Source organism: Phoxinus phoxinus, assembly GCF_949152265.1.
Source record: "Phoxinus phoxinus genome assembly, chromosome: 5".
Taxonomy (NCBI): domain Eukaryota; kingdom Metazoa; phylum Chordata; class Actinopteri; order Cypriniformes; family Leuciscidae; genus Phoxinus; species Phoxinus phoxinus.
This window is the reverse complement of record NC_136880.1, coordinates 39,160,769-39,176,278: the sequence shown is the minus strand read 5'-3', so window position 1 is coordinate 39,176,278 and position 15,510 is coordinate 39,160,769. Positions and strand designations below refer to the sequence as shown.

Genomic DNA, 15,510 nt, shown 5'->3' with positions numbered 1-15,510 from the left:
GACTGGTAAAAAATTGACCGGAGAAAACCCGCGAATATACCACAAACCCAAACGTAGTACTGAAGGAAATTGAAAATTGAGTGGATGTACGTTGGAGGGCGAAGCCAGGCTAGTTGTTCTCTGGGCTGTGCGCTCAAGTTTTGGGTGTTTTTTGTGAGCACCTGGCTTCCGTCATGTTTGTTTGGCTTGTGTTTGTTTCTGTGCGCCTTGTGCTCATTTGTCCGTCTTTAGTTTTAACCCTGCCCTCTTGCTACCTGATTATTGGTTAATTTACCCCACCTGCTCTCACTTTTTACCCTCCTGATTTCCTTCCCTCTTTAAGGGCCATTTACATGACATTTTTAACTAAAATGGAAAACTTTTTATGTGTTTTGCCTGTTCATTTACACGACAGCGGCGTTTCGAGGATCTGAAAATGCAAACTTTTTAAAACAGGTTTCAAAGTGCAATTTTGTGAAAATTATACCTTTATCGGCTCCGTGTAAACTACAAAAATGTGTGTGTGTATTACATGTTCAGTCTATAGGCGTGTAGTGTTTCTTTACAAAGTGACATCGCCAACTACTGGCCTAGCATGCATAATAATTTATTTATTTTTCCGCAGGTCCAAGTGAACAGGGATTGTTTTGATAACATTGTCATTTGCACACGAAATTGTTTTTTCCGTTTTTGGTACATTGTTGTCATGTAAACATACCCTTTTTCTTCCTTTGTTCTCTGTCCTGTGCAAGTTCATTGTGGATGTATTCCCGTTAGACCCAGCCGTGTCCAGCCCTCCCTTGCCCATTGCCGGTCTGTTTTTCCCCAGCGGGATAATTTTGGTTTCTGGTTTTTGTTACAAATAAAAGCCAGTCATTTTCTCTGGATCTTTGAGTCCAATCCTCTTTTCTGAACCTCACCTGACAATATGTAAATAACTAGAAGTGCAGTAAACAGTAAAACGGTTTGCACTACAAACGAGTGTTTGATTATAATAATAAAATATAACCAGAAATATCAAGCTGCATAATTGACAGTTTTTGTAAGGCAGAATAACTGGAAGCAAGTAACACTGGAAGCCTTGCATATTCAAGTTATTAATGTTCATTCACTGCATTCAATTAAAAATAATTTGCCTTTTACAGAAAAAATGCATGTCCTCAAAAGAGTCACATCTACAAATTAGGCCAGGTTGAATTTAATACCATTTATGAACTATAAACCGTTCTGGAGTCCACTTGAATGCATCTCAGACCTTCTCAAGTGAACTGAAGCCGGTTTCTTGGTGCTGCTGTTTGCAAAAACCCTAAACGAATTCTTGATATCAGCCATAAAAATGTTCAGGGAATTTGAGCTCTGCTTGATCCACTCATGATATGCTCAGCAGTGCTAAAGCCTCAAGTGTTCTCAATCCAGTCAACTAATGCTCTGACACAACTCCATCTGTAGAGTAAGCAATGAAAACTAGCAACAGACTCTGCCGGTCAAAGTGAAGCTGACCTCATGACAGCCATGTTCTCATCAACTATGACTTCAAAATCTTTAAAGGCTAAATCTTTATAGAGATGTCCTATATATTAAACGCCTTACAAGTAGACAATTCCCACTTCTCCTAGTGAACCAGCAATCTAGATGTATACCAGCAAAGGCAAATCTAGCTTTTGCATTCTTTGTTGCCACTGTCGCCTTTGGCTTGCTCATTTGGGGACACTTAGTATTCAGTAATATTATTGATTTGACTGCATTTACAGCATTGGATGAGAACAAAACCTGAACTGAATTTATATTTGACTATTTTTTGCTACATCAACACTGCTATTGTCAACACTGAACTGAATTGAATCTGAATAAGGACACGGTCTTCTGTAGAGCTGCTAATACCTGAATTGAACCGGTTTATCACAGTAGAGCTACTCATTTCTGAGAAGGGATCTCAGAAAGTCTCAAACGGCACTCTTATTGGCCAGGATACCAAAGATGCAATCAAAAGTCAGGGATCTCAATATGAGCTAAAACATTTCACATCAAATTCTCATCAAAATGACAAATGCACCTGCTATCCTAATGGGAGAAACGTCTGAGACAAAGTTGATAATCGAGAAAACGTTTGCTGTTCCCAGATCGGTCCTGTCAGTGGACACGATCGCATGACCTGTAAAGCAACTGTTGACCACAATAAAAGGAGAGAGATTAACCTGACAGCAGTTTTTTCTGTTGCTTCTGGGACGTCTGTAGCGGGAAGCTCATCCGCCAGGATCTCTTCTAATCTGCGTGGATCGTCTGGAATGTCCCTCTCAACTTTGCTCTTTTCCTTCTTCCCTGTCCCGGCCGTGAGTGTGTTCCATAGTGCACTCTGAGACTTTGAGCCTGGAAACAAGATGAATCGGAGTAAAGACTTAAATAAACAATGAAACCTCTCCCATTTTTAAACTGCTTTCTAAAAGCAACACATTATGTCTTTGCCTGCCACAATATGATAAATATAGGATCCGAAACGTGCTTCAATGATATTGACATGACAATACTATTGGTAATGCAATTACTATTGCTATTTAGCCTCCAAATATTTCTTATGTTGTCATACATTTAGTTTTATTACATTATATCACTTTATTATACAAATAAATAATTTATATAATTATATAAATTATATTTTTTTTAAATCAAACCACTGAATTGAAAACGAAACTGAAATATTTAAAGCCTTTCCCATTCCTTTTTAAAAAATATATTGAAGTTTACGGATTCAAAATTTACATTTATGCATTTGGCAGACGCTTTTTCCAAAGCGACTTACATTGCATTTCAAGGTACACATTTATATTCTTATCAGTTCTTAGCAACATAACAGCAATGGCAACCGTAGACCAAAGAACGAATGCTGAAAATGTTTTTAAAGCCTCCTCTAGATCTTAATGGCCTAGTTGTTGATTCATGGTATATCATATTGATTTGCTCCCACCAAATCTGTGCACATCGTTACATCATGAGATCATGTATTCATAATGTTGTCATTCAGAAGCAATCTGTGTGCCACCTCTGAAAAGCACTGAGATTTTTTGGATCAAGTCCGAAGCCCATTAAACTCATCTATGGATGGATGCTGCCACCTAGTGACATTCATGTAAAATGTTATGTCTGTTAAAAGGACCATTATTTGAGTTAAGACCAAACCCAGACCGCATACCAATATAGGTATTTAAATACCGTACTTAATCAAGTTTTCACCTTATTTAAGTATTCCAAAAAAGCATTAAAATCACAAATGAAAAAAAATAAAAATTACATCACAAAAGTCTCATACAAGTTTCATATGAAACACTGTGGGTCATAAAGACTGGTTGAGATATTGAGAAACTTTTGTAAAGGTAATGAATTGTTGACTTGTCTCAAAGTCTATAAGCTGAGATCTAGAGCAGTGTTTCTCAACCGGTGGGTTGCGAGACGGTTTTGAGTGGGTCACGGAGTGTTTAGTCAAAGAAAAAAGAACAACAACAAAACGTAGTTCGAAATGTTTTTCTGATGCAAGGCTTTTATTCTGAAAGGCGTGTGTGTAAGTTGTTGACTCTTCTGTCAGACGCAGTGTAAAGAGTGCCTGAGAAAAACACGCTGTCCTGCTGTCAGATGTTGTCATGCTGTATGTCAGTGTCATTATTCTAAAGTTATCTTGCGTATCTTGGTATGATGAAATGCAATGTCTCTCACCTAAGACAAACAAAAAGTTTCCTGTCAGACTTTTATACTGTGCTTGTGGTGCGCAAATGCAGAGGCACGCGCTGTATATAGAGCAATGAAATTACAAGCATGCAACATCGTAGTTCTGTCAGGACTACTATCGTAAAAGACGATTGACAATAAGCATACAGTTTGGATTGGCGGTATGGTTCTGTTCTGGGCGAGAACTCCCTGCGCATCCGTGCAGCCTAGCATGGATAAGAGCAGCAATAACTCTCCTTTGGGTAAACAGAACAGAACCAACATGAATGTATTGCAGATATCATTAATTCAAGATTTTAATGTACAACATGATTCGGGATCAAGAGGAGGAGCTGGGGAGGGAGGAGGGTAATTCACTCCTGAGAAACGCGATCGCTGCTGATAATACTGAAGGAGCTTATATATGTATACGGTGATAGGCGTCGTATTCTTATAGGTAGATGTGGATCAGCTGACAGTCAGCTGACGCGAGCTTGACTAACGTGACCTGCCAGAACTGATGCCACGCTTGATTTAGGTTGTCATAATTATATTAATGACCAAAAAGTACCAATAAATTAAGCAAATGGTAGGCTACATCATGTGTTAGCTGGGAAAGATGCAGGTATGATGTTCATTTTATTCATTAGGATTATGTGTTATTAACAGTTCATGTTAGTATTGTGTATTTACCATAGTAACTGTAGTTTCCAAAATACCACTTTATTTTCACTTATTTTTATATTTTCTATGTTTAATGACTGTGGTGGCTCATTCAAACTTACTAACTTTTAACAAAAACTAGTTTGGGACTGCCTTTACTGCTCATAATTATTCACCAGTGTTAGTGATATTTGTTTTTATGTGTATGTTATGTACTTGTGTGTCAACATTTTTGTGAAATAAATTAGCTTGGTCTTTAAAAGCAAATTTATAAGATGTATATATAAACTATCGTCTTTTTCTTTTTTTTAAGAATTTGGTCAAATTTGGGAAGCCGCTTAATGACCATGGGAAAATGTGGGTCCCATGGCCAAACCAGTTGAGAACCACTGGTCTGGAGAGATCCCCATGACCATGACTCCATCTCTGGTAACAAAATGTCCACGCTTTTTGACTAATGAACCTTTTTTTCAGTCATTTGTAATTACTGGATAAGTTATTTAAGAATGGAAATTTCAGTGCTGGAAGTCCCTTTTGACATTTCCTGATATTTCCAGGTTTTCCATGACTGAAAATCCTGTAAAGGTAGTGTTTCCGCAGAATATCTACAGCACTTTGTAGGATAAAAGCATCTGCTATATAAATAAATATAGTTGCAAATGAGTTCCTTCTACTTCATTACAGCCCATTCTTTTGAATATGAAACAAGATGTAGAATGTGTACAAAAAAATGTAGGTAGTGCAGAGTTAATTTGTTGCTTTCTTAAAACACATACTTACGTGCAAATCTGGCCAGTGGCCGGCTGTTGGTCTCACCATCCTCATTAGCCACTACAGAGAAAAAGAGAGACACATGAATGCAGTGGCATTTTCTGTGTGTGTGTGCATCTCTAAAAAAACATTAAAAACTTATTTCAAAAGCTTTTTCAGAGGCTAAGTAAAATACATCATTAAAAAGCTTTCTTTCTTTTTTTTCCCTATATTTTAATGTGTCTTTTTGCGTAATGTGAATATAATGAACCGAGCTGCTGGAAAAGCTTGGAAGGCTGCTTTAATACGACTTCAGCCGCTGTCACATGAGCCTTTCATTAGTTTTTCAAATGTGTCTTGGTCAGTGGGGGACTGGCAAGGTGTTGTTGGTGTACTGTGAGTCACTTGCAATACAAAAAATTGCACAAGAACAAGAACAAAAAAGCCAGAGAAAATCAGCACATTCCCCCAAAAAATATTTTGTGATGCTTGTATACTGAGAAGCACCATTAGAGAAGCACATTTCTATTGATTATTTTTTCATTTATAATAACAAAAGAAATTTGGCGGCACGGCACCATGTAGTTTGTTGTGGTGTTCTTTGCACGTTACCACACATTGGACTCTAGATGTGACTCGGGTTTCTCTTGAGGGACTTTTCAGGTGTTTTATCATCCACAAGGCAAAAAATCTAATTCAGTCATGTCGTGCAATTCGATTTTTTTATGGTACATTACATTTACATTAAAATTAATTGACATCATACTGTACATGGGCTGAACTCTGCATAGGGATGCACCGATATGAAAATTTGGCCAATACCAATAACCGATGCTTCTTTGTATTTGAAAGCTGATGTATTGGCCGATAAATCTAAATCCAAATTTCTTTACAATTTTTGAGAGCCTGATTCCAAAAACAAAAAGTCTCACCATGTAAATATATGACCCAAGCACACAATTATAATGTTCTTCTCAGTATAATTTTATATAGACTTGTGCTGCACTTAACCATATTCAGGGATTTCAATCATATTTCAAGCGTATCGGCTTTAATATATCGGCCAAATTTTCTAATCGGGCGGATAACGATAACATTAAAGGGCACCTATTATGGAATTTTGAAATTTACCTTTCATGTAGTGTGTAACATAGATCTAAGTGAACAAAAACATCCTGCAAAGTTTGAAATATGAAAGTGCACCGTATATAAAGTTATTGTCTTTCAAAAGTAAGAGTCGACTCGGAGTCATTTTTATGAATCGTTAGAAGACCGAAGCTTTTTCTCTGACTAGATGACGTCAACTTGTCAAGTTATTTGAATACGATACGCCCACTTATTGCGCTCCAAGGCCAGGGAAAACATCATGGCGACGAGACGCTGTGTTCTGAAGTGCGGCTCAAAAGCCAACTTTTTTCATCTGCCCAAGGAGGAGCATTTGAAGACTAAGTGGCTACAATTCATATATACAACTATACCACAGAAGTGTAGTCCGAGCCTTGTGCTTTGTTCGCGCCATTTTGAAGACGATTGCTTTACCAACTTAAATGCAATCAAACTTGGATTCGCGAGCCGGCTGATATTGAAGGAAGGTTCAGTTCCAAGTGTATTTGCATCAGCTTCCTCCTCCGTATCACAACCTGTAAGTGTTATTAATAATTTTTGCTTTTATATAGCATGCTTAATAATTATTTTGTTTGTTGTGTAAGCACCGTTTAGCTTCTAGGTCTTCAATGGCAATTGTATTGAAATATGTGAAGTGTTTGTCGTTGTTTTCGGAGTTGTCTAAAGAATAGAGTAATACCTCGTAGTAACGTAACTGCATTTTTTTTTGTGTAAAAACGTTATGTATATGCAACGCAAACAAAGACTGATTGTGCTTTTACAATATTAACTCTGGGCTATGCTCGCTAACATAACATTAAATTATTTATCTTATTTTTCGTTTTTTACTACAAACTATAAAGCAGTGGACTATAATCATTATTATAACACAATTTAATTGATAAAAGCATCATTGCACTCCGTGTTAAAAATAAGTATTATCTCTGTAAACACTGCTGGGTCATCTCTGACCAATCGCAGATTAGCGTCGCGCAGAGGAGGGGTTTGGAAAAACGAGTCGTTGAACGAATCATTTGGGAGTCGGTGAGCAAATCAGGTAAAATTAAATGCATATTATACGACAACAAAAGTGTTTTTTGTCATTGCATGCACGTACAACTGTTGTTGGGGACTCCCAAAACAACATTAGGAACATTTTAAATGTCATAATAGGTGCCCTTTAAATATGAACATATATCCGCTGATACCGATATGGTGGCCGATATACCGTGCATCTCTAACTCTGCAGGATGAGTTGCAAGGCAAAGTATAGGTTTTGTTATCATTAACTAGAATTAAAAAAAAATTCTATACGTTTTCTATAATTGAAATAAAGATGAAATAAAATACAATATAAAGGCAACACTATACAATAAGGTTTCATTTGTTAACATTAGTTAACTACATTATACAACAATGATAAATCAACAATGATCAACATCTACTAATACATTATTAAAATAAGAAAATGTACATGTTAATATTATTTAAAGGACCTGAGCTAACTAACATTAACTAACAATGAACAATTGTATTTTATGAACTAATGTTAACAATGTTTAATGTAACAAATTGCTCATTGTTACTTAATTTTAGTACGCATTAACTAATGTGAGCTATAAGTGTCACCCTACATATTAATTACTATTAATTTAAGATTTATTTAAGACTATTATTAAATAAATAAATAAAAACTGGCAACAAAATGTTGCCTTTGCAAATAACTGAAATAAGGTTAAGTACTAAAATGACAAAAAAGCTGAAATAAATTAAAGCTTAATTTAAATATTTTTAGAAAGCTAATAAAAATGACAAAAAAGCACAAACAATGACTAAAACAAACTAAAAGTATTAATAATCACTATAATAATATATTATTATACTAAAATAACACAGACTTGAGGTTAGTGATTTGAATAAATGTCTAACCTCAAGTATAAGCAGCACCAGTAATGCATGCATTTGCATTCTTTAATATTACACCAACAAGATAACACACAGTTCAGTGCATTACTATGTCAGTGTAAACCTAGTCAGTTAATTCAAGACATTCTTTACATGTGCTGTAAGAGTTGCTTCAGTGCATGAATGTAAATTGCATTGCCTGTGACAGTCAGGAAAACAAAACCAGCCTGGCTGATGCTCCGGTCAATGAGATTGGATTTTGAGTATTCATTGCTCGAGCTGAGAAAAATCAGAACATGCATTAGTACAACACCATTTACACCACAACATCACACAACTCCCATTAAGTGTCATGACATTCTGTATCGAGACCTAAATAGACCAAAACACACACACGCTATGTTCCCCCAGCAGGCACACCATTAAAAGCCCACAGAGTGACTCTGAGGGCAGAGAGGAAGTGGTCGTGTTGCTTTAGCCAATCATCATTAACGGTTCGTCATCACGCTCCACTGGACCTGATTGACAACATGTCACAAAAATGAGCTTAAAGCACACTGAGCTATTGATTGCTGGGCTGTGTAACCATGACGACAGGCAGATGTTTGTGTGTTGTGATGAAATGTGGATATGAGATTCCCTGCTGCGTTCCTGTGCGATGCTCAACTCGTTGGCTAGTTTATCGACTAGTTAAATAAACAGTTTTGCAAGTAAGGAGCTTTTTTTTTAATGTCCTATATAAATGCATCAGGACAGAAACTAAAAAAAGAACATCTCACACCTCTGTGTTTCCATCATAACACCTTTCCTGTAAGACACCCTGTAACCTCTGTCCTCCCATGTGGGTGTGTGTTTCTCCGAAACAACCGGATGATAAACAGGACGGTGTGTCTGAGTGTGGAAAAATGTACAGTCCGATGTTTATCATCTCAAAATAGACCCCGACAAGGTGATCAGGACCAAGACACGTTTATTTTGTCATAATGAAGTCCATGGACATATAGCCTAATATTAATTTAGGCTGAAATAATGTTATTATGTGAGACGAAAGACATGAAACTAGCGCAGCTATGCTAGAAAACAGTTGTGTGGAGTGACGGGCAAAAATTGTTGCCAAAAAATGCAGTTGCGTTCTGGAAGTAAAAACTCCATACATTTTTCCATAATAAAAGTGACTTTTAACAATAACTGATAAACCTTTATAGACAGACCTGCTGTGACCACCAAGGTTGTTGTTTGATATGCTTTTGTTTATATTCTGTTTGTGTTAATTCAACTTACTTTTAAAATGACTGTCTGTGTTTAATAGCAGAGTTCTTGGTGAAAACAATAACGCTGTACAGAAAATTCCACCAATCAGAGAGCTGTAGCGAGCAAAGTGCGGCAAACCAGATCTTTAGCTCCGCCCCCTCCCACAAAGCGCTGCAAATTATGTTAATGGTTTGCCTTTGTCCAATTTTCATATATTTATTGCTTCAAATCAAAGTTTTTAATATTATGATTCACGTCGTAGCTGATTGGCTTAGTTCGTGGCTTATAACGCTTTAACAAATACTTTTAAAAAATCCCTATGGGAGAAATTAATGGGAAAAATACTTTGTTAAACCGTTATAAGCCATGAACTAAGCCAATCAGCTACAGTACAACATGAATCATAATATTACAAACTTGATTTGAAGCAAAAAAATATATAAAAATCAGACAAAAAGGCAAAAGTACTGTGTACATAACAGCTTTAGTGAGGGAAAGAACTACAATCCCATGAAGCAGAATTGAATTAAAAAAAGAATGGAGATGAGACATATACTACTTCTCATTTATAAATGTTGATTGTATATATAAAACAATTTATTTCAATTTTATTGCAAAATATAAATACATGTATGTATATATATATATACACAAATACAAATTTTGAGAGCGTAGTGAGATCGACTCGATTGCATTTGGTTTGCTTCATGGGAGTGGGCGGAGCTAAAGAGTTATTTTGGCACATGTTGCTTTTTTCGACTCTGATTGGTGGAATTTTCTGTACAGCATCATGGGTAATGTAGTTTTTCACCAGGAATTCCACTGTAAAACATGATTATTTATAAAAACAATAATAATGTGGGCTGACGGCTGAAAGGCTGCATTTTTAAGCTTTCGGACGCAGATGACGGACCCTTATTTTCCTTGTATATTTGTTAGATTGCTCTTCAATATCTCAGTTGTTTCTCAGACAGCAATGAGCTCACAGTATAGGTCTGTCTTTGAAGGTTTATAAGTTATTGTTAAAAATAAATTTCCATATGGATAAAATGAAAGGAGTTTTTACCTCCGAAACCCGACCGTTGCACTCTATGGCTGCGTTCGAAAACTTATTCAGCAGACTTGTTGCCTTACTTGTTGACTTACAGGCAGCGTCTGTGTATTAAGGAACCTCATGAAACTGATATCAGGCAGACTTCTGAGTAAGCGTAACGGTTTAATGAACTACAGCAAAACAGAGAAAACGAAGCAAATATTTAATTACATAGTAATTTCTCTCTAGAAATGACATCAGAAGTGGAAAACTGGTCCAAGACGTACATTTTCACACAAACTGACCACCAACCACATCTTTTAGCTCAACTGTCTGTCACGGAATGTAAAGCACAGGATTGTGGGAAATCAGTAAGCTTTCGGACACAGATGGACCTGTATACTAATATCTGTTAGATTGCTCTTTAATTTCTCAGTTGTTTCTCAGACAGCAATGAGATTAAATGGAGAACAAATTCTGCAGATTTTCACTGAAACTCCAGTAATATCATGTCTCTTCTCGCAGCGAAGTTTTAAACTGTGCTCTGAAGTCTTTAATGAAGAGTCAGCTGTACTGAATTAAAGCTAAACAAAATAATAATTAACTTAAAATTGAAAACCTGGCAACAAAAAGTTGCCTTGGCTACTAACTGAAATAAGTTGAAGCACTAAACTTACTAAAACTAAAATATAAAACAAATTGGCTGAAAGGAAATATAAAAAAAGTATAAAAATGACACAAACTTAAATGAAAACTGAAAATACAAAATAAATTATATACATATAGCCTACACATTTATACTTAAAGTATGCAAATTAAGCATATACGGTAATACGCTAATATATTATATTATATATATCTCAAACAGTGCGCCGAACAAAAAGTCAAAGATCTTGATGTGAACTCAAATATTTATCATCAAATTATTCCATGTTCAAATTACAAGTTACACACAATTCATATGGGAATGCGTTTCTTTTCTCACTCTGCACTCTTACTGTAAATCAACTATTTGTGTTTTTCCTAAAGAACTGCAGAAGACACACACCGGATTACATGAGAGCTCACTAAATATCTTATATGCCATGAAAGGACACTATAGTTTAAGGCTGGTGTGTGTGTGTGTGTGTGTGTGTGTGTGTGTGTGTGTGTGTGTGTGTGTGTGTGTGTGTGTGTGTGTGTGTGTGTGTGTGTGTGTGTGTGTGTGTGTGTGTGTGTGTGTGGTCGGGAGCATTTTACTCTAGTTGCTATGGAGTTGTGCTCACCTGAATGGGTCTTTTCAGAAATCAGACCCTCTCACATCACATCCTGAAATCAACAGATCATATCGTCTAATCAAGAGCGATTCCTGGCGCACCGAAACAAATGAGCGCACTGTACATCTGCTGAGACTGCAGTCGTGATGGATCTCAGAAAGTAAAGAAGGGAATGTCCCCTTAAGCAAATCCTTATTCTGGCATCCTATCTCTGATTGTATTGCACAGTTTCTTACCAATGGTGAAGCTGAATCCATCGATGCTGAAAGTGGCACTTCTGCCTTTGGTGAAGCCCTTTTTCCGGGAGTCCGTCTCTGACATGTTTTCTTGTATTTTGCGAGTTCTCTCTTGTTGAGTAAATCCCAAAGTTGTGCGCGAGTCTCTCAGATCTCTCTATCCTGTCCTGCTCTCACAATACTCTCATAGGGGAGACACTATTTTCTCTTTTTTTTCCCATCATTGTCGTCCTCTGTCGCTCTCATTATTTTCTGAATGCGAGTCTCCTCTCAGAGCACTTAGTGTACCAATGCATATCATAACACACTCTGCCCCTCGCATCCGCACTACAACTCTGTGTCTGTTCGATGTTCTGCGATGCACATTTGAAGGGAAAAAACGCAGCTTCCTTTTCCTTGCGTATGTGCGCGTGCGATTTTATCATCTAAACGGAATCAAACCTATTTGGAATTGCTGCAGATTTGTTGAACACACTCCCAGAAATGTGTCTAGCTGGGCCAAGGCCGTGAGGTTCATGTTATGTATTTTTGTGAAGCACGAATCATTCAATTCTATTCGAAGACTGTTTATTTATAAAGATATAAAAGGATTGAGACGACCAGACAGGTGGAGGCCGAGATGCAGCTATTGTGCTGAAATAATAGCTGGAGTTTGGATGTTTGTGTGTCTCTGTAATCACGGTGGGATGTGTGGGTTCAGTGACGGTTTAATACGTTACTGTCTCTCGTCTGAGGGAATGATTAGAGAGCAGAAGACAAGCAGAAAGCTCCTTCAGCAGCTCCAAGTCACAGACTAATGAAATAATGTTAAAAGAAATAAATCATACAGTACAAACATGTTACTTGGTCAACTCTGTGTGTGTGTGTGTGTGTGTGTGTGTGTGTGTGTGTGTGTGTGTGTGTGTGTGTGTGTGTGTGTGTGTGTGTGTGTGTGTGTGTGTGTGTGTGTGTAATACAATATAATAAACTGATATTGTATAATTAATTATGTATAGGTGTGTGTATGTGTATATATATCACATTTCAAGATAAATAAAAATACATAAGATTTATACACTAGCAATCAAACATGTTTTTTAAATATATTAATAGTTTTATTCAGCAAGGATGCATTAAATTGATCAAAAGTGAAAGTAAAGACTTTTACGTTATACAAATCTAAAATATTCATATTATATATAATATGTTCTTTTGAACTTACTATCCATCCAATAATCATGAAAAAGTATCACATTTTCCACACATGAAGTATCACAACTGTTTTCAACATTGGTAAAAATCATAAAAGTTTTTTTTTATACATATTTTAAAACAGTTTATTTTAAATTGTATATTTTTTTAATTGAATGATATTTTTTATTAAATAAATGCAGCCTTGTTGAGCATAAGAGACACTTCAAAATGTAACATTTTGAATGGTAATGTATACACAATGTAGAATAGAATAGAATAGAATAGAATAGAATAGAATAGAATAGAATAGAATAGAATATTGCTGGTGGAATATATTTCCTTGACTTTACAGAATAGAGCATTTGAGGGTTGAGTCAGTGTATCGCTCAATATCTTATAAGACTTATCAACTTTCTAGCAACTTGCAGTTACCATTGAATCCTCTGATCATTAACCAGTGCAACACCACCCACCAAATAAATAAAAACAGTGGAGATTATGAATTTGAGAGTCATTAGAGAGTCACACATTTGAGAAACTGTCTATCCTCAGGCAAAATAAGACATTATCCATTGCTTTATTGAAGGAATATGAAGATGTTTCCGTGTGCTAATATTCTCAGTTTAGAAAGCGAGATTCTTCTAGTGAGCAAACCTCGTCAGGTCTTTCCTCAAAGAGCTTTAATGAGCTTTCAGACAGTCATTACAGAAGTACTGTGGTAGTTTGTGTGCTTGTGTGTGTGTGTGAGGTCAGCTGCTCATGTATATGATGTCTCTATTGTGAATGCTGGTCACTAGGCAACCAACCAAGGCTTTTTTCCCACTGCAATAAAGAGATCCTGAGGTTAATGCAATGCAACAAAATGGGCAAAAGCTGGAGCTCATGTTCATTGTCACACGTCTCTGAGGGAACATATACAATCTACAGTAACTGTTTATTTAGTATTTACAGCATATTCAGTTTCTGTGCAATGAAAACAAACATGAAATCTATAGTACCTTGACTTTTTTTAGGTTTATAATGAGCAGATCAAAAGATAAATATTCCTTTTGAAATATGCTAACAATTATTGTTTAAATTAGAAACAAAAATTATCTAAAAACAAACAGAGGAGCGGACGGAAAGCTCTAGTTATACGAGAGCTCGGTTGCTTTAATGGTCTAAAGAGTTTACGGCACATTTCAAAATATAAAGATTGTTGTCATTTCTCTAAGAAATTAACTCATTGCTCTTCAAGAGAAAGTGCTCTTAAAAAGTTAAATTTTTTGCCATAAGCTATTGCCATCTCTTTAAGTTTGATTATATAAAAATAGTCACGTCAAGTCACCTTTATTTATATCATATAATATATATAGCCAATACAGATTGCTTCAAAGCAGCTTTACAGAGATAAACAGGAAAAATATTCAATGCAAACAGTTTATTTCATCCATAGTGTCATTGTTCAGCTGAGGTCAGGTCAGTGTTGATTCAGTTCTTTTGTAAAGATCAATTATTAAATTAGTTAATTTCATCTATAAAGCAGTTCTGTTGAAAACAGTGATGTCATCGTCCGGCTCAGTTCAGTTCTCATACAATGTCAGTGCAGTCAAATCAATAACATTGTTAAATATTACGCGTAAAAACTTAAAAAATAACCTGAATCTAAATATCCAACATCAGCTGATACATATCCAGCAAACTATTTGTCCAATAACTCTGCAGCATACCTCATTAAGCTTATGGTTAATCAGCTTTTGTTATTTAAACCTTTGTATTTAAATTTTGTGGCCAATTTCATTGCTAAATAAATAAAACAGTAAAAGAATAAAAGGTTATTCCACTGTTATTTAGCTTAGAGGCTCTCACTAGAGATAGATAGATAAGATAGATAGATAGATAGATAGATAGATAGATAGATAGATAGATAGATAGATAGATAGATAGATAGATAGATAGATAGATAGATAGATAGATAGATAGATATCCCTCATCTGACCACAAGAGGGCGACACAACACCCTTAATGATGATTGAGGATCGTCAGAGACTATAAACACTGACGCACCAGCGCCTCTCCGCTTCTTCCTGATTATGATACATAATCAATAAGTATATGTACAATATTAGTTCCTAAATGTGAACATCAGTTACTCTGAACAACAACAGTGCGATCTGAGACCGCGCGAGCTCGCCAACAAGCTGTTCCCGCGCCTGTTGCCGTGGCGACGTACAGCGCGTGCTCTCTGTGATTCCCTGATGCGGAGGTCGATGAAGTCACAGACAGAGTGGAAATAATTAAAACCATCAATGTTCTTTTACAGATAAGATAGGATAGCTAGATAGACTACTAGCTTTAAACCGCGAACCGGATTTGTTTGCAGCCTGAATAGTTTTCAGTTCAGGAAAATCCTTTAGTAGCCTAGCTATAAACAATTGAATATAATGTATGATTGATCATGCAATGGGGGAATATTTGTGGATCC

At 36.2% G+C, this 15,510-nt stretch overlaps 1 protein-coding gene across 2 annotated transcripts in view; it reads right to left on the bottom strand.

The window, feature by feature from the left end:
* Positions 1–15,510, bottom strand: part of pde1cb (phosphodiesterase 1C, calmodulin-dependent b) — a 141,658-nt gene that overhangs the window by 116,277 nt on the left and 9,871 nt on the right. For both annotated transcript variants that reach the window (XM_079612780.1, XM_079612779.1), the window contains 2 exons: positions 5,119–5,169; positions 2,175–2,346 (listed from right to left, as the gene is read on the bottom strand). In XM_079612780.1, coding sequence (XP_079468906.1) covers positions 2,175–2,346; positions 5,119–5,169 — 223 coding nt within the window. The remainder of the gene's footprint in view (positions 1–2,174; positions 2,347–5,118; positions 5,170–15,510) is intronic.